Source organism: Lasioglossum baleicum, chromosome 20 (genome assembly GCF_051020765.1).
Source record: "Lasioglossum baleicum chromosome 20, iyLasBale1, whole genome shotgun sequence".
Classification (NCBI taxonomy): domain Eukaryota; kingdom Metazoa; phylum Arthropoda; class Insecta; order Hymenoptera; family Halictidae; genus Lasioglossum; species Lasioglossum baleicum.
Genome location: NC_134948.1, coordinates 6,817,907 through 6,841,507, shown reverse-complemented (window position 1 = coordinate 6,841,507; position 23,601 = coordinate 6,817,907). Strand labels below are relative to the sequence as shown.

Below are 23,601 nucleotides of genomic sequence, written 5' to 3'. Positions count from 1 at the left end.
CTTTTGAATCGACAATCAAAACTTCAAATTAGCTCAAACATTATGCCAAATTACGCAATTTGCAGTCTTGCATACAATACGGCTTGATATCTCCAATAAAACAAATTGAATAGCGAGATTTATAGATTTTGTGCAAGATTCGAATTGTAAATGTTGTACTCGAATGATTGATATTTACTATATTTTAAAATTAAGAATTATATAACAATTAAGAGCACCTACGAGTTCTAATACATTTTTATCGTAGCATTTTTAATTAATTTTTAAGCACCATTCTTAATACCTTCTGAAGACATTGAATGTTTATAAAAATATTAACAACAAACGAAGCGATAACAAACAGTAAACATCAAATTTGCAAAATCAATTGTGATAAACAATATTTAATAAAACTACCCTGTAAAAGACCATCGCTCAATTCAGTCGACCGACGGTGCATAATAGTAACGTGTGTCCATTTGAGTAATAAATTGCATAACTTTCGACAGAATTAAGGTAGAGAGATGAAACTTTGTTTAACTGAAAGCTGAATTGTTATAGAATAATAGAAAAATATTTATTTCCCGAAGAAAATATGCTTTCACCTCGAAAATATTGATTAAAGTTGGCTTTTCTTGAGAAGAACCAAAACTTCAACGAAGGTGACCTTTAATAAATATTCTGAAGGTCAAAAATGATTCCACACTTTTATTTTTCGCATATTCTGCGATAGTTTAGCTTCAATTTACAAAAAGGCTTATCTTCCTACCTCAATTCAGTCAAAAGTTATACAATTTTGTCTCGAAAATGGTCCGAACAGTAACTCTAAGAAGACGAAGAAAAAAGAACAAAAAATTAAAAACCGAAAAAGAAAATGGCTACAGTACATTTCCGGTTGAATTGTTACTAGACAATTACGGTGATCGGTGTTGGCGTCCGCCATTTTGAAGGTTTCGAACTCGGTGGCCGCGTAACTTATTAATATTAATTGTATCCTAAGCAAACACACGGATCCAGAACACGCGGGTAGCTTGTAAAGCAATCAAACGCGTTCTATCTGATTTTTGATAAAGGGAAACCAACCGCCACACGTGATGCACGTGTTAACAGTGCGTGCACACAACGTGTGCTCCTTCCCCCTTGTATTTTTTTTCCCTCTTGCCTTCCCCCCTCCCTCTGCCCCTCTTCCACAACGATATGCAACTGACAATAGCATTTGCGCGGCGAGGAAACCGTAAAAAGAAAATAAACTAACCATAACTGGCAGGTGAATCATTTCAATTTTCATATTATCTGTACACGGGAAATGGAAGTAGTAATTACTGGTTGCATTTTTAACATTCAATGTTAATTTTTAGCCACTACTACAGATATACATAGAACACAGTCAATCAATTCTTCATTTTTCTCGTGATTTTCAAACGCTCTTCATTATATCAATGCAAATTGACTTTGTATTCAGACTTCAATAATCTTATAAAATAGATATAATGTACGAGAAATCCTCAGCTATGACTCTAACAATTTTACAGAATAGATATCATTGCTATTTGAAAATTGACTAATGCAAATTTTTAGCTTTGACTCTTACAATCTCGTAGAATAAATATTGCTATTGGAAAATTGACTGACAACGAGACAAATCCTGAGCTTTGACTCTCACAATTCCACACAATAAGTGTAACATCTCTTGGAGAATTGGCTGAAACAAATCCCCAACTATAACTCCAACAATCCCACCGGACCAACGCAAAACCCCTTACAAAGTCCACACCGCGCTTCTCCACCCGAGCCCCACCCTGCCGCCGGTAATCAATTAACAAGAAATCCGAAATCGCAGCCAAAGCAATCCGGCCAAACGATCCCCAGCACCCCGAGCAACCAGCAATCCATATCCACCTCGATCCACCCCGTTCCATCAGAAAACAGCTCGGAGCCGTCTTGCGCGGCGAACAAAGAGGATGATCGACTTCTACGAGGGTATTCCTGCAAAGGCATTCGATCGTTAGTTAAAGGGCAATCCGTTAAAGGTGCGGAGAAAGAGAACGACCAAAGAACGAAGGAGAAACAGAGAAAGGGGGGCAAGGGATAGAAGAGAAGAGAAAGAAGAGCAAGAGAGAGCCAGCAAGGTGGAAGAGAGAAGAGAGTTCTTCTCGAGTGCACAATACATAGCTCGAACAGAACGAAGGATACGAACGAAGGAACGAACGTCCGGAGGGTCCCGTGCCGGCAGATGAATCCTAAGCAATTTCTCGCTGGTCGGGCCTCTTTGATGCTTTGAACTCTCACCGCGCTAACCGATCCTCCTGGTAATCATGCGGCCCTCGCCACGCCCCGAAAAACACCTTCGATCCTCGGCTCTCTCGCCTCCTCAGCATCCTTCGCTTTAATCCTTTTGCGCCCAGGCGAGAGGAGTCGATTCCTCTTTTTTTCTTTCTTCAATCCTCTCTCCTCTCCCTTCCCCCGATCTCGAAGATCTCTCCTATCTTGAGGTCCTCGGCTGACCGACTTCGCGTCCTCCTCGTTGATCTTACACCTTTTTTATCTCCGATATTCAAAGCTTCTTCTTCTGCTGCTGTCCTCAGTCCTGTTCCTTCTTCGTTCTCCTTCCTCGTCTAAGTGTCTTCACGCTGTTTATGGGGACTTTCGTCTCCCCGTTTCCTCGTTTCGCAGTTTTTCTGACCGGCACGTTCCCCGCACGTTCGTCCTTTTTTATTCTTCAGGGGCTTCCTCTCGCGCTCTCTCTCTTTCCCTCTGCTACTTTGCTGCCAGCGCCGCCGTTTGCTCTTTTTGCGGGCTGTCCTCGCGCGCCGACGGAGAGAGGAACCCTTCTCTCTGTTTGCTTTGCCGCGGATTATTGCTGTCTCGGGATCCACCCGGACTCTGTAATTAACGGGATGCTAATGGAATCGCGGGAACCGCTTTCCCTCGCGCTCCTCCGCACCCCTCCCGGATGGTGATGGTCAACGTTGCTGGAATGATGGGCGTTTGATTCACTTAAATGCGCTGAGTATACGAGTTTTCAGAGATCTCTGGATCGCTGGTGTGTATTCGACCTGATGTACACGGTGGATCTCGAGCTTTTGTGGTGTGCGAGAGGCAAGTTTCAGAAAGGAGATTACGAATGAGCTGATCTTGAACGCTCAGGGTGATGGGGAGCCTGATACCTTTCCCACTTCTAGGTCTCTTCTGTCCAGATCCAGCGTAATACTAAAAGAAAAAGTCTATATGTATATTCCCGAGCATTTGGTGCAAGGTCTTAAATATTTTCAAAATCAAGACTCACCAGTATTTTCACCCAAATCTCGACCAGAGCAATCGACCAAACTCGGCGAAGAAGATCTTCAGACGTGGTAACTGTCGACGATAATAAAATTTCAAATCCCCCGCGTCCCCATTACCGCTTATGATGCCGTAATCACGACCACAGGATCAGTTTCCAAGCTTTCGATCGGCGAGATCCCCGAGATCGTATCTCCTGCTGTGCCGAACAGAGCCGAAGAGATCGGGCACTTTAGCTTTTCCTTCCTCCCCGTCTCCTTTATTCCGCGGGGCCCCATGCGCACCATTACCGACAAATTGCGAATCCCATAAGTAGATACTGATAGCCAAAATTTTATATTAGAGCTGTTTCATTCGCAACATTTGTTGGCACCGACTGAGCTTGAAACTGGAAAATCGTTCTTCAAGAACATTATGAAGAGACTGGCCAGAAAAAACGAAGAGTCCTGAAGAAGATGAAGAAGATTCGGGAGAGAAAGAACTGGACTTGGAAGACTCATAAGACTCGGAAGAAGAAAGATTTAGCCCCAGAAGAAGAAGATTCGAACTCGGAAGATTCCAAAGAAGAGCAACTGGACTCAGAAGGTTCTGATGGAGACCTAGCCTCAGAAGAACATCAGGACTCGTAAGAATACAACCCAGAAGAATAAGAATTATCCTCAAAAGACACGACATCAGAATATCTGGACTCTGAAGACTCCGATGAAGATCAGCCAGCCTCAGAAGACTCGGAAGAGGAATCTCAGGACTCGGAATCCTCCTCAGCGGACGAACCACGCTCAGCAGACTCGGAAGAAGAGCAAAAGGAGCGCGGATACGACGAAGGGTCGAACGAAGCGCGAAAGGGAAGCCAAAGGGGACTCGGCGAGGAAGAAGGTGGTAAAAGGAGGAGAGAAGGACGCTCCTAATTCGTAGTTCGGGGCGGGGTCTTTTTCCCCCTTCCAGGGAGAGGGGGAGAGAAAGAGAAGTATGAAAGAAAGAGAGAGAAAGAGAGGCAGGAGGGGGACGGAGGGAGCGCACAAAAGGCGACCCGAGGTATAAATTGGTTTGTTTGCCGCGGAGATAAAAGGGGCCGCTAAATGTTATCTTTAAGGTGTCGGATCAACGCAAATGTGGCTGAGTTACTCGTAATTATAGTATACACGGGGCTCGGCCCCCTCGTCTCTACCTGGCCGCGCCATATCGGTCTCTCTTCTCTCCCTCTCTCTTCCTCCCCTTCTCACTCACTCTATGAGGCTCGTTCCTCGCGCGGCGGCACCATTGGCGTAACCATTGGCCTGAGATTCTATCGGGCCGAGATCGGGACAAGAAGACTTGTTTGGTTAGACACGAGCATCGTTCGAGGATCGTGAATAACTTCGGCCCCCTTCTCTTTGGTTGATCTAAGGTGGTGGGGATTCATTAGGGGGACTCCCCATTCATTTGAGACAAGATAACTCCCCTACGGCAGCTGGTTAAAGCGTAATGAGTAGACTGCGGATCTTTATGCAAAACAAGAAATGTTTGCATTGACTGCAGGATACAGGAGCCAAATAAAAATTGTATTCTTCTTTTAATGATCCTGTTAAGCTGAAACTAATACATTGATATCTTTAAATATTTTTAACACGTCCACTGTTTTAAATCGTACGTACACATTTTTGTCATAAAAGCATAAAATCCGCAATCTGATAATGAACATGGTGAAGAGTGCGGTTCCATTGTGAGAGATTATGAAGCACTTTGGTGGTTGATATGGTTGCAGAGGATTGATTGGAGGGGATGATGCGCTAGTTGGTCTTGTTCATAGAGAAGATAGGGTGGTTAGAATTATTGGGGATTGTGCATCTAGGGGGTTTTGTCGCTCTTTCGATATTTTGGACATTTCCGAGAGATTACGCCAATGAAAGTGCTTTTTATCTCAGTTTCCAACAAGATGGGACTCCCCGTTGGTGTGGCTTGAAACAGCCGCGCGTACAGTGGGGCCAACATTATAGCACAAAATAATAATTCATAAATTATACGCGCCGCGATCGTTTAGAGGCTTAGGTATACAGCTCACTGCACATGAAGGTGATTCCGGTGCAGGTATATCAATAAGCCTGGGTAGATGTGTAGTTGTCATACCGGGTGACGCGGAAAAACTAATACTTCAATTTTTTTGTTGAATATTACGATCTGCTACGGAGTTCAAGCACCATTACGTTTACTAACAAAGAAATCTAGATCATATATGTTATCAGCCATTGTATACTTACACGATAACATAACTTTTTAAAATAGAGTTGCATTTAATCAATTCAATTTCCTACCATGTTATAAGAAATTATACATTTCTTAATTTGTCGACTGGGGTAGCAGAATATTTTTTTATTCAATTTGAAGATATATTGAAATGATTTATTATTGAAAATAGAAATTAGTTACTGTAAATTATTCCAAAAAAATAGAAGAAGATATTCATGTTTTAAAATATTTGAAACAACTAATAGAAAATTTATTAATTTAATAATGACATCTGTTCAAACTGTTCAAAAATATTGCAAAGCGTATGATATCGCCATCTTCCGTCTCAAATGTATTCTACTTCTTCTGCTTTTCTCTCTGAAGGACTTATGGCGCCATCCATGGCAAAATGGTGAAACTAGTAGCCAATTAACACTATTGTTTCCTAGTAGATGGCGCCACAAACTACTTCTAAAGGTAAAAATCTACAATTTTGAAAAAATAGAAAGATAAAAGAATCTACAGACTTGAAAAAATAAAACATAAATAAATTTAGAATACAACCGAGCTTGCATAGGCCTTAATAATATTTTTAAGATAAGATGAGCCTTCATAAAATCGGAAGTAATTAGTAACAGAGAGGATATGTGATCCAACACCAACTTCCAATATGGTGACCCTCACATTCACAGCAGAATAATGTACAATTTATGATTGTTGCTATATACAAGCCGGCTGTCCAAAATTTAGAGGTTATGTTCCTATGACAGCACAGCACTTTCTCAGTGAAGTACAGCAACAACAACTAATAATCACATAGAGAATTGTACACAAAATCAAAGCAAAATGGAGAATCACACAGAAGAGCAGACAGAAAGTGAATGTAGTTTTAAGTTCCACGAGTTTGTGATAGACATTGGCACCACCTTAGCCTGTCATACAATTAAAATGGACAATTGTCTCTACTTATGGGTGGGTGATCCGAAGAAAGAAACCATGAATGACTTATCGTTCGCTATTGTATCACCGTATGGAAAGGAACCACTTACCACAAAGATTATGGGACCCATTTCTGATGAGACGTCAAGCAATTTTGCCAAGAGGCTATCCAAGAAACTTTCAAAACCTGTCTACGTCAGCTTCAATGTTGAGATTGACACTCCTTCTATGCGTGCGCTGGAAACGAAATTGAAAGATGAATTATCTGTTCATCCAGAGGCCTTTTAACGTTCGCTAGTACAATTCAAAATTGTCTTCTGCTTAATTGTGTGATATATGTACAAAAATGAATTGCGCCTTTTGTATTCTACATTAAATATGATCCAAACCATGTTCTACGCTACTTTGACTTGTAATACCAATTAATAAAGATTTTTTAAACTTAGATTAGGGGGGTAGGCTTGTTTCCAGGTTTGCAGGGGGCCTACTCATTTCTCGATAATGCAAAGATGGGGCTTTTCAGTAGTCAAAAGCGCTAGATAAAAGATCAATCTAAGCCGCATTCGCCCGCAAAAGTCATATTTTTACGTTCACGAGACGTAATTTGCATTATTCGTAAATTACGCCTTATCGAGAAATGAAACGGCGCATTTCGTACCCTTGCAAACCTGGAAACGAGTCTTTAAATACGATAGTGGATAATATAAAGACCAATGCACGTTATTCTATTAATTGAACGATCTATTAAATGTTCAAAATTTCACAAAAATTAAGTAAATCATTGTACGTGTACTTACATACGTCTATTTGGAAATTCGCGGCGGCTTTCATTGATTGGTGTGAACTTGCTGATAAGTTCGACACTCTAGGGAATTTTGCATAAACTCCAAATCTAATGTAGGGAATTTTTTTACGATACCAATTATGCATTTGTGTGCTAACTTCAGACGTAGCCGTCAAAAGCACGTGGGCACTTAGCCATCGATTTGAACCTTTGAACGTTTACACGAAGTTGCACATGTGATCCGGTCTCTTCTTTTCCAAACATGTTGCTGCAAAGTTTGAGGGTTTTCACCGAACGGAAGAAAAGTTATGAAGAAAAGCTTGCGCCCTACAAAAATTGCAAGGTGAATTCTATTTCCTTCACATTTATTTCACTGAATTTTTCCCCGGCGTCTAAACATCTTCAATTTTTCCCCGGCGTCTAAACAGCCTCAATTTTTCAACCGTAATTGTGTTTGTAGGAGCTCAGTAAGGATGACCACAAAAAGATTTTGGACGTTCTATGCGAGTTCTTGACGAATCCGGAGAGTACAGAAGATGTTGCTGAGTATTTCCCACAATTGCTACCCGCATTGGTTTCTGCAAGCATATCGACGAGAAAAGTGTCTTACAACGATGGGGACACGTTGCATAAATTGAATTGCGTTGTCCTGGGAAAACTTGTCTGCAAGAATCGTGATCTATTAGCGTACGTATGTCTGTAATTATTTTCTTTATTTTTAGGTGCTGTGTTGCGGTCTGGAAGATTTCAGACAAGGAATCAACGTATCTGTGAATTTATATTCAAACATTTTGTTATTCATTACATCAGATAATGTGTAACAAATGTAGTTGTTGCTTGAAGGAAATTAAATTTGATTCTAATGCAAATCGTTGTTGCATTAAATAGTTGCATTAATCTTAACATACCAAATATACATTTTTAATGTATTTGTAGTATTATAGTATTTATAATAATTGTGTTTGTAGTGTAGACAGTAGAGGTTTAATTTCTGTTTCATAATTAGACAATAATTTAGATAAAAAAATATAGATATCGTTCAATTTGAGAAAAATGATTTGTTTCCTAATTATAGATTTGTTCTGCACTACTTCGATGCAAATCCAGCACCATTCGAGTCAATAGAAGACGATTATACTCCTTCAGCTAAGAGGCGTAGCAAAAAAGGAGTGTCGTCATATTATGAAGTTTCCGATTATGATTTAGTAACAGCCTGCTACGACATTCTATGCAGTGCGCCAACACATTTCAAGTACAAATGGAATTGGTCAAAATTTTACAAATATTTAGCAGCTGATGACGAAGCCGTTAGATGGTAATGTATTTACTCAAATGATTATCATGCTATGACTATCCATTTAAAAAATATGTATAATTATTTTCAATTCTTTTTCAGGGTATCAATTAACTGTATCGCAATCGTATTAGGCATGTCAGAATCCTGTACGTTAAGTCATATGGACAGCCTAGTTCCAAACAGCCACAAATATTCTACATTGTGCCAAAAAACTAGCCAAGATACTGTAACATCAGCAGAAACCGAAGAAATAGATCAAATGGTCAATGATTTACCATCGGTAGTATCCATAGGAGGAATTCTCCTTCCAGTCTTCAAAACATCAAAGTCTAAAAAGGAGCAGAACTTAGTTCCCGTATCATCTACGAGAAGAAATTTACAGAACTTAGCTTTGGCAGTGTCTTCTAACAAATGTGTGTGTCTACAAGGCGCTGTTGGTTCTGGAAAGACTGCTTTAGTGGATTTTTTAGCAGCGGCGACAGGCCGCGATACAGCAAATTTTGCAAAAGTGCAATTAGGTGACCAAACGGACTCTAAAATGCTATTAGGAATGTACTTGTGTACCGATATTCCTGGAGAATTTCTGTGGCAACCAGGAATTCTGACTGAAGCTGTGCTATCTGGCAAATGGTTGCTTCTGGAGGACATCGATTGTGCTCCAACAGATGTTATCAGTGTCATTGGACAGCTTGTGGAGAACAAAACATTATCAGTTCCTGGATACAGAGACTCTGTTCACATAAAAAGTGGATTTCAATTATTCGTCACTGTGAGATCAACAGCTGAAGGATCACAGAAGTCTCTCAAAATGTCTCTACCGTTTCAGAAACATTGGTCCTGCGTTAATGTGGAACCATTATCTAAAGAAGAACTTGTAACAGTTGTACAAACTTCATTTCCAGTATTGCACACAGTGGCCACGAGAATTGTGGATGTGTTTTTATTGTTTTCCGTCGGCAAACATGAAGAGGATGCTGAGATCTGCATGAGAAACGCTAGACAAATATCTACTAGAGATTTGATCAAGTGGTGTTTTAGAGCAATCGTTGATTTCGATGTGTCTTCACCTGTGTCTGCATTGAAGATCTTTCAAGATGCTTTGGATATATTTTGCTGCTCTGTGCCCAATTTTGGTACGTATAATTGACTTCGAATTTGCTTTCGATTATCCTTAAATATCCATAAATAACTTTTGAAAGTAGGTGTCTTTGGCGACTCAACACTTCTGTTCTTTCAGCTCAACGACTAAGCTTAGCGATATCAGTAGCGCACAAGTTAGGCATAGTGAAAACAAAAGCAGAGTACTTCTGCAACATGCACAAGCCTTCAGTGGACTTCCAAAAGGAGATCCTAACAGTTGGCAGAGCAAAATTACAGATAAAAAGGTCCGAGAGGGTACAACTCGCAGTGAAAAGTTCAAATTTCTCTTACACAAGGCCGTCGGTGTGTCTCCTAGAACGTATAACCAGCTGTGTAGCACAGAAAGAGCCTGTACTTCTGGTTGGCGAGACAGGAACAGGGAAAACAAGTTGCATCCAGTACCTCGCACAAATAACAGGTCACAAACTGGTGGTAATAAATATGAATCAACAGAGTGAGAGCACTGATTTGCTTGGGGGTTACAAGCCAGTGGACTTCAAGCTTCTGATTCTCCCAATCCGCGAGGAGTTTGAGATCTTGTTCCGCTCTTATTTCGCGATTGAGCCAAACAAGAAATTTCTGAGCCACATTGGTCACTGCTTCGAAGAGAGGAAATGGAAGACCTTGACTAGCCTGATGATTCATAGCACCAGCGCAGCCATGAAAAGACTGAAAGCAAATCCAAAGAATCAGGACGCGGTGCAACTTCTGACGAAGTGGGACGTTATGGCTAGGAAACTGGAGAAACTGCAGTCTCAAGTGCAGGGTAACTATTCCTTGGCCTTCTCTTTCGTCGAAGGTGGCCTGGTCAAAGCCCTGAAGAATGGGGATTGGGTTTTGCTAGATGAGATCAATTTAGCTACCGCTGAAACGCTGGAGTGTCTCTCTGGATTACTAGAGGACTCCTGTGGATCGTTATCTTTGCTAGAACGCGGGGACAAAGAGCCGCTAAAGAGACACGCAGACTTTGCGATCTTCGCTTGCATGAACCCAGCCACTGATGTCGGGAAGAAGGATCTTCCCGTCGGACTGAGGAATAGGTTTACGGAATTCTTTGTCGACGAACTCACAGAGAAGTCAGATTTGCAACTTCTCGTGAATTCCTATTTGAAAGACTTGAACCTCCCACGTGAGAAGATCGACGGCATCGTCAAGTTCTATTTAAATGTCAGAAAAGAGGCTGAGAGCAATCTCTTAGATGGAACAGGTCACAAGCCACATTACAGTTTGAGAACCCTGTGTAGGGCGTTGAGCGTGTCCTCGCAGAATCCTTGTGTAAATGCATTAAGATCTCTGTACGAAGCATTTTGCTTGAGCTTCCTAACGCAATTGGATAGCCAGTCGTACCCGTTGGTGTTGAAGATGATCGTGAAGGCTATTTTAGGCGAGAAGGCTGCCAGTGCGATCCTCAAAACCCCAATTCCAAGGCCACAGGGTGCATCCGACAGTTTCATCTGTTTTGAAGGGTATTGGATCCCTAGAGGCGACCTCAGCCCCGAGATACCAGAGAATTACGTACTAACCGAAACGGTAAAGCAAAATCTGAAGGATTTGGTGCGAGTAGTGTCCATTGGAAAGATGCCTGTACTGTTGCAAGGAGATACCTCCGTCGGGAAGACGAGTTTGATCACATACCTGGCGAAAGCCTCCGGGCACATGTGCGTCAGAATTAACAATCATGAGCACACCGATTTGCAAGAGTATGTTGGCACTTATGTGGCTGACTGTACTGGGAAGCTAGTCTTCAAAGAGGGTGTTCTAGTAGACGCTATGCGCAAGGGATATTGGATAATCCTGGATGAACTGAATTTAGCTCCCAGCGATGTTCTAGAGGCTTTGAATAGAGTACTTGATGATAACAGAGAATTGTACATTCCAGAAACACAACAAGTGGTCAAAGCGCACGATAAATTCATGCTCTTCGCTACCCAGAATCCTCCAGGACTGTACGGAGGAAGGAAGGTATTGTCTCGAGCCTTTAGAAACAGATTCGTTGAACTGCACTTCGATGAGATCCCGCCGAAAGAGTTGCAAGTAATACTGCACAAGAGATGTAAGATGCCAGAGACCTACTGCAAACAGGTGATCAGCGTGATGACGGAGCTTCAAGTCAGGAGGAAGGGCACAGCCACGTTTGCTGGGAAGAAAGGGTTCATAACTCTCAGGGACCTGTTTCGCTGGGCTGAGAGGTACCGTCTTGCACCTGAGCACAAAGGAACTTTATACGACTGGAGCCAACACCTGGCTGACGAAGGATACTTGGTGCTGTCCTCCAAAGTCCGACATCCAGAAGAGTGCTTGGAGATCGTACAGGTATTGAAGAAGCATCTGAAAAGAGACGTTGACGCTGATTCCCTCTTTTCACTTTCCGATAAAACTTCGCCGGTTACAAAACCAATCCTAGAGTCTCTTCTGTCAAAGAAGATTCCAGGGTTCGAGCACATTGTCTGGACTTTTCCAATGCGTAAGATGGCGGTGCTTCTTACAAAGGCCTGCGACTTTAAAGAGCCGGTTCTTCTGATCGGTGAGACAGGTGGCGGCAAGACTACGGTTTGCCAGCTTCTATCAGCGATCAGACAGCAGGAGCTCAGTATTGTCAATTGCCACATGCACACAGAGGCCTCAGACTTCCTTGGCAGTCTGCGTCCTGTCAGAGATCATACAGATAGTCAGAAGCTGTTCGAATGGGTGGACGGTCCTCTAGTGAGGGCCATGAAGGCCGGAGGCTTCTTTTTGGTGGATGAAATCTCTCTGGCGGACGACAGTGTCCTTGAAAGGTTAAACTCTCTGTTAGAACCAGAGCGCAAACTCTTAATTGCTGAGAAGCCATCCAGCGATGATAATGCTACAGTTTCTGCTAGCGAAGACTTCATTTTTGTTGGTACAATGAACCCTGGTGGCGATTATGGGAAGAAGGAACTATCGCCTGCACTCAGGAACAGGTTCACTGAAATTTGGTGCGAGGGATGCGTGTCTTTCGACGATCTTAAGTGCATCGCGGCACACAATCTACGTGACGAATTGAAGGAAAATATTCCTACAGCGATTATAGCGTTTCTTGAATGGTTGCAAACGACGGAGATAGGGAAGAAGCTTGTTGTCAGTGTCAGGGATGTGCTGACTTGGGTGAATTTTATTAATTGCTGTGAGAACTTGGAAATTGGGGATGCTTTCTTCCATGGCGCAGCGTTGAGCTACATCGACGGACTTGGATCGGGTGCGACTGCTACTGAAAAGTAAGCAACTTGCAAGTATATTTTATAACAATTAATATATAAATTCGTCATTAATTTCTGCAATACTATATGATTTTTCAGTACAACAAAGTTTAAGGATTTCAAGGCGTCAGCAGTGAAGTTCATCAAATGTCAAGTAGATGACACTGTGTTGTGTTATAAGTCCATGTTGATGTTAAACTGTGAACAGTCTGATGTAGAAAACCTTGACGATAAGTTTGGTATCTCGCCATTCTATGTGAAGAAAGGCGATGAAGAAATTCCAAGTGATGTAGGATTTGCTTTTAAGAGTCCAACGACTAGGATAAATACATTGAAGGTTCTACGAGCTTTGCAGTTGAAGAAACCTATCTTGTTAGAGGGTAGTCCTGGAGTTGGTAAAACCAGTTTGGTGTCTGCTCTTGCTAGAGCCTCTGGTCATCGACTTCTCAGGCTGAATCTTAGTGATCAGACGGTAAATATGTATAATTAAAGTGTAATTGAGTTAAGTGACTCGTCCAGTATACTGTCGATACAATATTGCTGTTTTAAATCTTGCGCAGGACATCTCCGATTTATTTGGAGCCGATTTGCCAGTCGAGGGAGGAAAACCTGGAGAATTTTCCTGGAGAGACGGTCCATTCTTGAGAGCCTTGAAAAATGGCGATTGGATCCTGCTCGACGAGTTAAACCTTGCTTCTCAGTCGGTTCTAGAAGGCTTGAACGCATGTCTGGATCATCGTGGAGAAGTCTACATTCCAGAACTGGGGATGACTTTCGCTGTCAAGCCTGGCACACGACTCTTCGGTTGTCAGAATCCTCTGCGTCAGGGTGGAGCTAGAAGGGGACTTCCAAAATCGTTTTTAAATCGTTTCACACAAGTAGGTGGCAATTCTGACATACTAAACATGAGTGCGTGGCTCCTATAGCTTCAAATTAATACAAACAATTTCTCTTTTGCATAAAAATAACTTTTATTGAAAGAAACATTTATTTCTTTCAGGTGTTCGTTGATGTCCTGGAACAAGAGGACTTGAGTTTCATCTTAAAGGCTCAATTTCCAATGTTACCATATGATTTAATGAACAGAATGATTATGTTCAATGATAGATTGAACTCGGAAGCTGGCATCAGATGGGGCCATTCAGGCTCCCCATGGGAAATGAACCTCAGAGACATGACCAGGTGGTGTGAAATAACAGTGGCAGCTCTTGCAAAAAATAGTTCAGCGGACGATTTCAATCCTGGGAGAGGTGCTCAGCTAATTTATGTCAATAGAATGAGAACAGACGACGACAAACATCAGGTAATTTATTTCTGATCATCTAGCATCATATAAATGATTACGAATTGTTTGAACCTTGTGGAAATTATTGTGACAGGCTTCAGAAATTTTTTTTTAATTATAGGTGATGGAGATTTACTATGAAACATTCCCGGTGGAAATTTATCCTTTGCCAGACCCAGAATTCCCAGTTCATTTTACGAAAGAGAAGATCTTCTTAGGAGACGAAGTGTTGGATCGCGGTGACTCTGCGGTGTATGAAGACGATAATCTGTTGCTCCTCAGGGACCAGAAACCTCTCTTGAAAGATCTCGCGCACTGCGTTAACATGAATTGGATGACTATTCTTGTAAGTCTACAGCCCATGCTTTCTCTCTCTCTCTCTCTCTCTCTCTCTCTCTCTCTCTTCACTCCCGAATGAAACTTCATGCTTGAAGTACTTACGTGATAACCGCACCGTGGAACTTCATGCAAATTTACATTTTTATGGGAAAAGTCAAAGCCATGAGAAGGGGGAAAATAAAATACAAGATCTTTATCCTGGAAAGTACGATAACTATTTTGAAGAATTGTTTCATAAAAAGAACGTTGAAGAATTAATGCCAATAATTTGTGACTTGAATGTGTACAACGAAGATTTTATTTTTCGTTTTTTACTGTTATTTAAAGGTGTGTCTTTTTTGATATTATTTGTTAGGTCGGGGATACCGGAACTGGGAAAACGAGTCTCGTTCATCTTCTCGCGAATTTGGCTGGACAAAAGCTGAAATCGATCGTCGTAAATTCTGCGATGGACACCACGGAGATTTTGGGCGGCTTCGAACAGGTGAGTCTTTTTTATTATTTTTTATATTTCTTTTCAGCATAAAATGCTACACAAAAAGTGTACGATTTCATATATGTATTTTTTATGGAGACCACTAAAACAAGAGAGAATTTTAAAGAATTGAAAATGAGTGATGATAGAAATATGGGGAAGGAAACTTGGCAATCGCAATTGTCAAAGATAATCTATCTTTATTTACACATACAATGACATCGATTTAATTTCACAGACGCAAATATATGTGCTTGTATAATCAGCGATACAAATATTGCAATCAATTCGTCGGACGATTCTCGTAAATGTCTATTCTCAATCCGCCAGGCACCGGTTATCAATCAACTTAGAAATTATAATACCCTTAACGCTATCTTCGTTCAGATAACATTCACTTTTAATTAATCGGTTATGATTAAGCTTACCCGCAAGGTTCTTTATTTCCACGTTTCCTTACGAAAAGTCTTTCAAGAGAAATTGACATTGTTTCAGGGATTTTCCGGACTTAATTTCGATCGCTTAATAAAAAAAAGTCCAAGAAAATTTAAGTTAAATCCACGAAAGTGAAATGAATCGTAACCACTTAGTTTCATTCGCAAATATTTATTATTGTTCGTTTACAATAAATATGTTTTTTCATGCAGTATAAAAGACAATGAAAATTGTTTTTATAATATCTACAGAGATTTCATGTTTGTTGTACACAAACAAATTTTTCTTTTAAAACATCAAAAATACACTCCTCAAAATAATTAAGGTATCACCTCTGCAAACCCGAAAAATTGCTACCAGTTTACATGATCATAACTCCGGCCAAAATGGCTGTATCAATATCGTTAAACAATGGTTTGAAAGCGTGAAACCTCTAGTTTCAGATGCTCTGTTCCGAATTTTTGCTATGTTGGTTTTTTACAAAGTTATAGCGAGATAAAGACAACATTGACGGTTAACAAAAATTTTGTGCAACTTTGTAACATCACACGGGGAGAAACAAATTTTTTTGATAAATCGCGTTAATATCATTTGGAAGGGCTATCTTCAAAATACTCGAATATAAGATAAAATTTGTTCTCTCTTCTTAAATATGTGTAATTAAACTTATTTGTTAACATTGTGTAATATAAAATAATTGTTTACATTCAATTTTCAGAAAGTCGTATTTGATATTATTAAAATTTTCAAATAATTCAGTGGAGAGGGGGAATAGTGTTTTCCCTTTTTTGTTTATTCACTTACAGTTGTCATAGAAAATGAAGAAATCGCTTGCGTTTAAACGTGTATTTAATTTACAAATAATTTATAAACTCTATGAATTTATATGTATATATGATATATATATATAAACGAAATTTATAAATCCTCTTAACTTATACAAATCCGTAAGAGAACAGAGAACGCACGTCCGGAAATCCCTAAAGTTTTGCATAGAAAATATATATGTATATAAGTATATATTATTTACGAACGGGTACACATATGCAGGATGGTCTCCTCGTTAGAAAGTCTTATTATCCTATTTTGGCATCAGGATATTTTTTATTTTCATATTTGATTCTAATACTGCTTCGACACTTTCGTGATTACTATTTACTTTGTGGCATAATATTCATTTATGAAACAAAAAATTATTACGGTGGACGCCAATAATAAATAATTGTTGATCCGATCTTCGGATAAGAATTTTGCTTAGAATTGAAAAAATGTTTCAATCAATAAAAATAATTCAGTAACTGAAATATCGAAGAAAATAATTTCCATTTCAAATGAACAAATATATAAAAAAAAAAATGATAAAACAATTTTTTAATGAAATTTATTTGGCAACATGCGTTTTCCATCGCACACAATCGAACGTCCCTGTATATGTGTACGGCGCGTCCATACCCATGTATAATATATTTGTATAATAAGTGTATAATAACGACGATAGTAAATAATACAATACTGACGGCCGAGAGAAAACCTCTCGGCCTTTTGAGTCCCCCAGTTGAGTGGAAAGCTCATTTAAATGGTGCAAACTAGGCTAACTTTAATCTCTAAAACGATCATTTAAATGTAAATATCCCTAATTGGTGCGCCTAATATTGTTTCGATTCACATTAAAGGAACTATTCTTCGTCGGTGACAGTATCTTTCTCGCTACGATTTTTTTCGTGGTTTCTCTTTTGTGTTTTATATTTTTTTCCACCATTCTTTTCTCCGCTAGAATCTGGCGACGCAACTCGCCATTTTATTGCCGATACCTAAATATAGTCATCTAAAAAGCGAAGTTTTACGTGGAAACGTGCGTAAAGTTGGCGATCGATGGACCTACGTAACCCTTTTCTCTTTCATCTTTTTATACAGCGGGAGAAGAAAGCATTTTTGCAATTTTCGTTGCATTTGAGATCACCAGGTTCTTAAAAATTAATTAATTAAAACTGGTTCTTGAGGCTTCAGGAGGATTCGATTAAAATGTTTTATGAATAGAAACAATAGGAATTTTAAAACATAAAATTACAATTTTTGATTGTTTATTTGCAACGTACGAGGACATTTCTATTTTCATCGTTATTTTTATTGAACACAATTCAGAAGGTTTAAAAAAGCGAATAGGTAGATAAAAAAGTCTGTTAACAAGTGATTTTTGGCATCTAGCACTCGATTTTTGGCACATTGTCAATTTGGAACGATGCACAAACGGTCTTTCTCCAGCTGTACAAAACACTTTGGCAACTTTTCGAAATTTCTCCAGTCCCTCACGTGAAGAACCGGTTTTTAGTAATGGTTTCCTAAGAAGTTGTCGGCCATCCCATTCCTTTCGTAATTTTAAAAATTTTCGGATGTCTCTGAACGATGTTCAAAATCGCTTGCTCAAAGGAGGAATTTCTGACGTGAATTTTGAAAATTTTTCATTTAAAACGTGTCTCCATTTTTTTCATATTTCTCATTTTGCAAAATAACAATTTCACAAAATTTACCATTTTCTCGAAGAATTTCTAATTTTTAATCTTCGGTTGAAGTCAAGAAAATTTTGGACGTCTTTTCGCAAAGAATGTTAATTCGTTAATGATCTCTTAGCGGCAGTCAAAAGAAAATTTTGGTTAACCCATTTCCCAGTTTATTAAAACAATCCTAGTTTGTTGATTGTTCTCTCCTCGATAGAAACAGTAACAGATTATTATTAAAAATCATCCGGCTCGTGATATAGATAACAGTGACCATATGAAAAACTATTTCCTCTTCAGTTTTAATAAAAACAGTATCGGCTGTAGTTGTATGTACAAAGAAATATTTGTATATTCATGAATGTACAATTAACAATCACATAGAAAATATCTAGCTGTTAATCACAATTATTTGGCACCAATGTTAAACATTAATTTCACTAAACTGTACCCTGTGGATCAATTCCAAACAATTCGGGTGTTTGGCTAATGAAACAATTAGATATAAAAATTTGGCTTGAAATTCGAAAACTGATTTTTGAACTGCGTCAATGTAATTTATTTATTACTGTGGAAGAAACCCGAAATGAAAATTAGTGAATCGTTCGTAAACAATTTCTCACGGTGAATTAATATTAATATCGATGGTCCATCAAATTCTTCAGAATTTCCTCCGTGCTCGGGAAAAGAAGGAGGTGGGGATATAACGGTAATAATCTAAATGGAGAATTTATTCGCTAGGAGAATCGCTGCTAGTTGGACTGACATTTACTTTCGAGTTACTTAACAACGGCGGTAACAAAATGCTCGATCTTCTACTACTGTCCGACTCGTAAGCGGTCGATGTACCTTTCGATCTTGTAACCAGCGTCCATGGATCCGGCGGTATGATCATGGAGTCGTCCTGCACGTTTTATAATTCCGCGATTAATTTAGACTAGTTAATCTTAAACAGAAATCGTGAGAACGGACACCTTTTATTTGTGACACACAGCTGTTGAGTTAGTCGCATGCGGTTTCGTTTTAGCATCGACAAAACGGAGCTCTCTGAAAGTCTCGTGCAAACAGGCCAAACGAAGTACAGTATTGTCTCGATATATGTGAAACATTTTTCGTAATTATTCATCATTTTCATGTCAAACCATTATCAGCCTGTTCGTGACATCGCGCTGATTAAAACGAGTCCAAACACGATACAATTAGGATCACATTTGCTCTTTTAACACAGTAGAACCTCGACTATCCGAACTGATGATGTCTGAATTCTCTATTCGAAATATCATCCAAATTGTATCGTGTTTGGGCTCATTTTAATCAGCGAAATGTCACGAACATGCTGGCGGAAGTTTTATTGAAAAATAATTATATACAATTATTAATTAATTATTAAATGTAAAAGATCAAGTCCAGAAGGTTTCGCATAAGTCCAGACAATACTGCAAACGATTTTTACAGTAACAATTTTCCAAAATAAATGTCATACTCACTCCGAAATCAATGAAGCGTTAAAAAGCCCTCGATGCAATTATAAAATGAAGAATATCAAAGCGCTTCAAAGCAATACACTTCGTCGTTAAATGGTTCTCGTATTTAACAACCAACGAAAACGGCGTTCACAACATTTTCCTCTACTCGTCACAACGTGCCTGGACAAAAACGTATAAAACAACGTGCACGGAACTGAGAACGTACGTACAAAAAACGCACGCGGAGGAGTGTCATAAAAATTAAAATAATGACTCGAGAATAAAACAAACGCCGCATTCGACATCCTAGAGTGCCTCGAGCAAACAGTGCAAGCTCCGGCAATTTTTCTCAATTATTCTCGCGTCCCTCTGAACGACATAATTCACGAAAAATTCGACCGGGCCCGATTTTCACCTGCCAATTCGCCGCCGCCGTAAGAACAATCCCCAGTGAAATTTGCTTTTCATTATGCTATCTACAGTCCCGCTGTGACAACCCCCAGCCTGGAAATAGGTAGTGAATACATACCACCGATTTCCGCGACGTTGATTTTTCGAGTGGCAGCCGCTCGAACCATAAAAAGGTCTATTTACACGAATCAGTGACGTATTTGTCGAGTTTCGGGACGTTTCCGGGACAGTGTCGTTCGTTCCGGTATCAATGACGAGTGTGTTTACATATTTCAGTGCACGTCCGGCTATCGATCAGCGTGTTTGCCTTAGTTTTCGAAATGATTGCCTTTATTCGCCACGGGGATGGTCAGGTTGGCCTAATTTTTCGCGTATTATTAGCCGTGGCTGGATGCTTCGGGCGAAATCGACTATTCATTAGAAAAGAACGTGGTCTTTTTATTACCACGCTTGTATTAGCTTGCCGAGTTGTCGTTGTTGTTGTATGCGTCAAATCTTGTAATCGAATTTTAAACCACTTCCCTATGAGCTAGACTCTTGAAACTTTAAACGTAGCTCAGAACTGGATGACAATGCAATATTGAAAAACAAATTGAAAAAAACTGCATTCATGAGAATAAAAATTTTTAATATTAACCGTCACACCTCGTTGAGCGACGCTCGGTACAAGTTACGTGATCGCGTCCAGCGATCCCCACTCCGCGCGCCAGCGCTTCCTACTCCACTACGCGTTCCCACGAACCAGTTCGTTGTTTGAATTTGAAGAATGATTATTTAAACGTGTAGTAGACAAAGGGTAAAGAGAATTTTGGTCAGATTCGAAATTTTCATTCCCACTTGGCCGACGAGGTCCTCCGCAAACAGCCATAATCAAAAGGTCCGGGCGGTCTCAAAAGGGTAAAGAGCGGTCGATCTAAAGTAGCAGAAGCCCCTCAAAAGCAGCAAGCTCAATCATCGTGTCAGGCGGCGTGCAACCACGAGAAGCAGGCACGGAAAGAAGCAGTTTGGTTCGTTCAGTGTATAGCATGCGACAGAGAAAGAGAAAGAGAGTGGAGACCCGGGTGTTGAAAGTTTTCCCCGAGGATAACGAGGAACGAGATAGAGGAAGATAGAGAGAAAGAGAGAGAGAGAGAGAAGTGTCCCGTGAGAAGTGTCTCGAATACCAGTAAATGTTTGCCCGTCGGCGGCAGGGGTGGTTTCAGGAGAGCAACGTCGGTGAGGTCCGGACAGCTGTTTGGCTGCGCCATGGGCGGTTCTGGAGGCGAGGGCACGGCTTCAATGGGCTCCTGGTATCGCGGTGGTTGTACTGTTTCCACGGGGATGCTTGGACCCAGAATCCAGCTGGCGATGCTCTCGCAACAGCCGCAGAAAAACTCGGACAGTCCTTGCCGCAGTCCCCGGTGTAGGCTCAGAAAGAGCACCGGGTTCACGAAGGCGTGGATGTACGCGATATGTAGAGTCACCTGCAATTTAATCGGTTCCCGGGTCACTTCCCCTTCCCTCGTTACCTTTTCTCAATTCGTCCCATTTTTCTGAGTAAAATGAGCCCAAACACGACGCCATTCGGTTGGGATTTACTCTTTTTGTCCGCGATCTTGTGGAACCTCTATTATCCGAAACGAACGATGGACTTGTATCTGCTTTCTTTCATTCGTCGCATTTTTCTGGGTACAATGAGCCCAAACAAGACGCCATTCGGTTTGGATTTACTTGTTTTATCCACGATTTTGTGAGCCTCTATTATCCAAACCGGAAATCATTATGAACAACAAAGTTCTGTTACTGAATTGTTACCGCCTCGCCGATAAATCCTGCCAACTACTTCGTTTGATATCAAGCAGTAGCAATGCCAGGCGTTGTTCCAAGACCCTAATCGAAGTCCTAATCGACATCCACTAGGAGCATCCCAAAAAATCGTATCAAAGAACGAAAAGGTCTTTGCCAAATGTATGTGCCTCGATATCCGGGCCCATCTCGGGCCATCTTTTGCATAAATAACCCCCGTTGAATAAAGCAGCCTCCCAAGACCGAAATCGAGCTTCTAATCGGCGGAACCAGCCACCGTGGCTTCCCCAAAAAAATCATAGGAAACGAAAAAACGAAAAAGTCTCTGCCAACGGGGGATATCGTTCGGATAATCTATGCGGCCTGCCAGTACGATTACGAAGTCGTTGGCAGCCAGTCAGTGGAGAGTGCAACTGGCGCAGCCACAGTTTCCTAAATGGGTCAACGCTCTTCCGGCAACGAGCGGGGAACCCTAAAAAAGAAAACCCCAAAAAAAGAAACACACACACACAGAGAGAGAGAGAGAGAATATTTGATGTACAAATTAATTCTTCGACTACGATACTTTTCTGTGAACTGAGTCGATGGAAATTTCTAGTACGTTACGAGATCGCGAAATTTATAGAAGGGATATTACTTTTTCAATTTTAGTTCACCGAGAGACTTGGTGCCCTGATATATTTGATCGCGGCCGCGCTCGATACTTCGATACCGCCCTCAACTTCGAGACTTTCTTTCTCTTAAGGCCACGGCGACTTGCCGATCTATCTTCCCAAGTTATGCCATATGATACAAGAGGTACACCCGCCGCTGTCCTTCTTGCACGAACGCTCTTTATCGCCGCCTTTTGTTGCCCGGGAAATGTCGGCGAGCCGTGGAAGCAGTTTTCGCGAGATTCTCTTTTCTTGATTTCTCGGGCAATTTGAATGGGGAACTTCGAACGCCATGGTTTTTACCAATTTACAGTTTGGAAAGTTGCACGAGCCGGCGTACAATCGCCGGTGATTTCTGATATTTCGGTGAGACAGTAAGAACTTGGTGACAGAACTTTGTTGGTTTTAGTTATTTGTTTATGAAACTTTCGCGGGCATATCCGCGAAGTTTTTCCGATTAAAAGGAGTCCAAACACGATACAGTTCGGATCGCATTTACTTGTTTAATCCACGATTTTGTAGATCCTCTGTTATCCGAATCGAATTCTCCATTATCTGATCACTTGTTTTAAATAACAAGCGAGATTCTACTAGATCGCGGATTAAACGAGTAAATGGGAACCAAATTGTACCGTGTTTGGACTCATTCTAATCAGGAAAATGCGAGTAATGGAGGGAAGAAATTGTCCAATCGGTCCGTTCGGATACTAGAGGTTCCACTAAATGAGAACCGAACTGCATCGTGTTTGGGCTCATTCTAATCAGGAAAACGCGACGAATGTGTCAGTGTTCCACAAAGGTTCCACAAAGAAATTGCGTCGCATAACTATGATAATTTAAAAAAATTAGGGAGTGTGTGTGGGGATTGATCGTCGATCGAAGCGGCGAAAGTTGGCTTGGTTTACCTCGTAGCTGGTCGGATTCCCAATGGAAGGATGATCCACCAGGGTGACAAAGAACAGTGGTCCCCAGAAGATACCGTAGGCGGCCGTTATCACCAGAAACATCTTCACCCTCTGCACACCTTCCCTCTCCATCCTCTTCAAGTAGTTCCTCATTTTCCGGTGCTCCTCCGCCGCTCCGCTTCTCTGAAGTGAAACTTCTTTTTACCGAGGCTTCTCTTTTTCAACTCGCGGGCAAGAAACCATTCTAACCGGGCGCATCAAAAACGTCTCGTCTCGGGTCGCGGGGCAAAAATTTTCTGTTGAATCTTTCACCCGACTCAATTAGGCTAGTTTCGCCGCTGCGAACGGTTCCTGATGGCTTAAACGGCTTCAAACGATTCGAAGACTGAGTGTCTGATCCTTCAACATCAGACATCGGAAAGTGACTAACTTCCTGATGAATTTTTACAGTGGCATTTGTTAATCTTTGATTGGTTAAAATCACTTACTTCGTCAATTCACACTTGTG

At 40.8% G+C, this 23,601-nt stretch overlaps 2 protein-coding genes and 1 long non-coding RNA gene across 7 annotated transcripts in view; 1 reads left to right on the top strand and 2 right to left on the bottom strand.

Moving 5' to 3' along the window:
- LOC143218691 (uncharacterized) overlaps window positions 1-7,261 on the bottom strand; it is a 64,478-nt gene extending 57,217 nt beyond the window's left edge. For all 3 annotated transcript variants that reach the window (XR_013011140.1, XR_013011141.1, XR_013011142.1), the window contains exons 1-2: window positions 7,203-7,261; window positions 6,516-6,642 (exon numbers count right to left, since the gene is read on the bottom strand). This is a non-coding gene — a long non-coding RNA (uncharacterized LOC143218691). The remainder of the gene's footprint in view (window positions 1-6,515; window positions 6,643-7,202) is intronic.
- Window positions 7,262-7,282: 21 nt separating this feature from the next.
- LOC143218673 (midasin) overlaps window positions 7,283-23,601 on the top strand; it is a 90,467-nt gene continuing 74,148 nt past the window's right edge. Inside the window, exons 1-10 of the mRNA XM_076444004.1 lie at window positions 7,283-7,532; window positions 7,650-7,876; window positions 8,265-8,504; window positions 8,586-9,619; window positions 9,724-12,862; window positions 12,944-13,316; window positions 13,405-13,722; window positions 13,845-14,147; window positions 14,251-14,475; window positions 14,824-14,952. Coding sequence (XP_076300119.1) covers window positions 7,452-7,532; window positions 7,650-7,876; window positions 8,265-8,504; window positions 8,586-9,619; window positions 9,724-12,862; window positions 12,944-13,316; window positions 13,405-13,722; window positions 13,845-14,147; window positions 14,251-14,475; window positions 14,824-14,952 — 6,069 coding nt within the window. The 5' untranslated portion in view covers window positions 7,283-7,451. The remainder of the gene's footprint in view (window positions 7,533-7,649; window positions 7,877-8,264; window positions 8,505-8,585; window positions 9,620-9,723; window positions 12,863-12,943; window positions 13,317-13,404; window positions 13,723-13,844; window positions 14,148-14,250; window positions 14,476-14,823; window positions 14,953-23,601) is intronic.
- Window positions 15,530-23,601, bottom strand: part of LOC143218680 (uncharacterized) — a 51,660-nt gene continuing 43,588 nt past the window's right edge. For 2 of the 3 annotated variants that reach the window (XM_076444032.1, XM_076444033.1), the window contains 3 exons: window positions 23,094-23,276; window positions 20,914-21,213; window positions 15,530-18,777 (listed from right to left, as the gene is read on the bottom strand). In XM_076444032.1, coding sequence (XP_076300147.1) covers window positions 18,604-18,777; window positions 20,914-21,213; window positions 23,094-23,276 — 657 coding nt within the window. In that variant the 3' untranslated portion in view covers window positions 15,530-18,603. Of the gene's footprint in view, window positions 18,820-20,913; window positions 21,214-23,093; window positions 23,277-23,601 lie in introns of all 3 variants that reach the window. The other variant, XM_076444034.1, reaches the window with a different exon arrangement.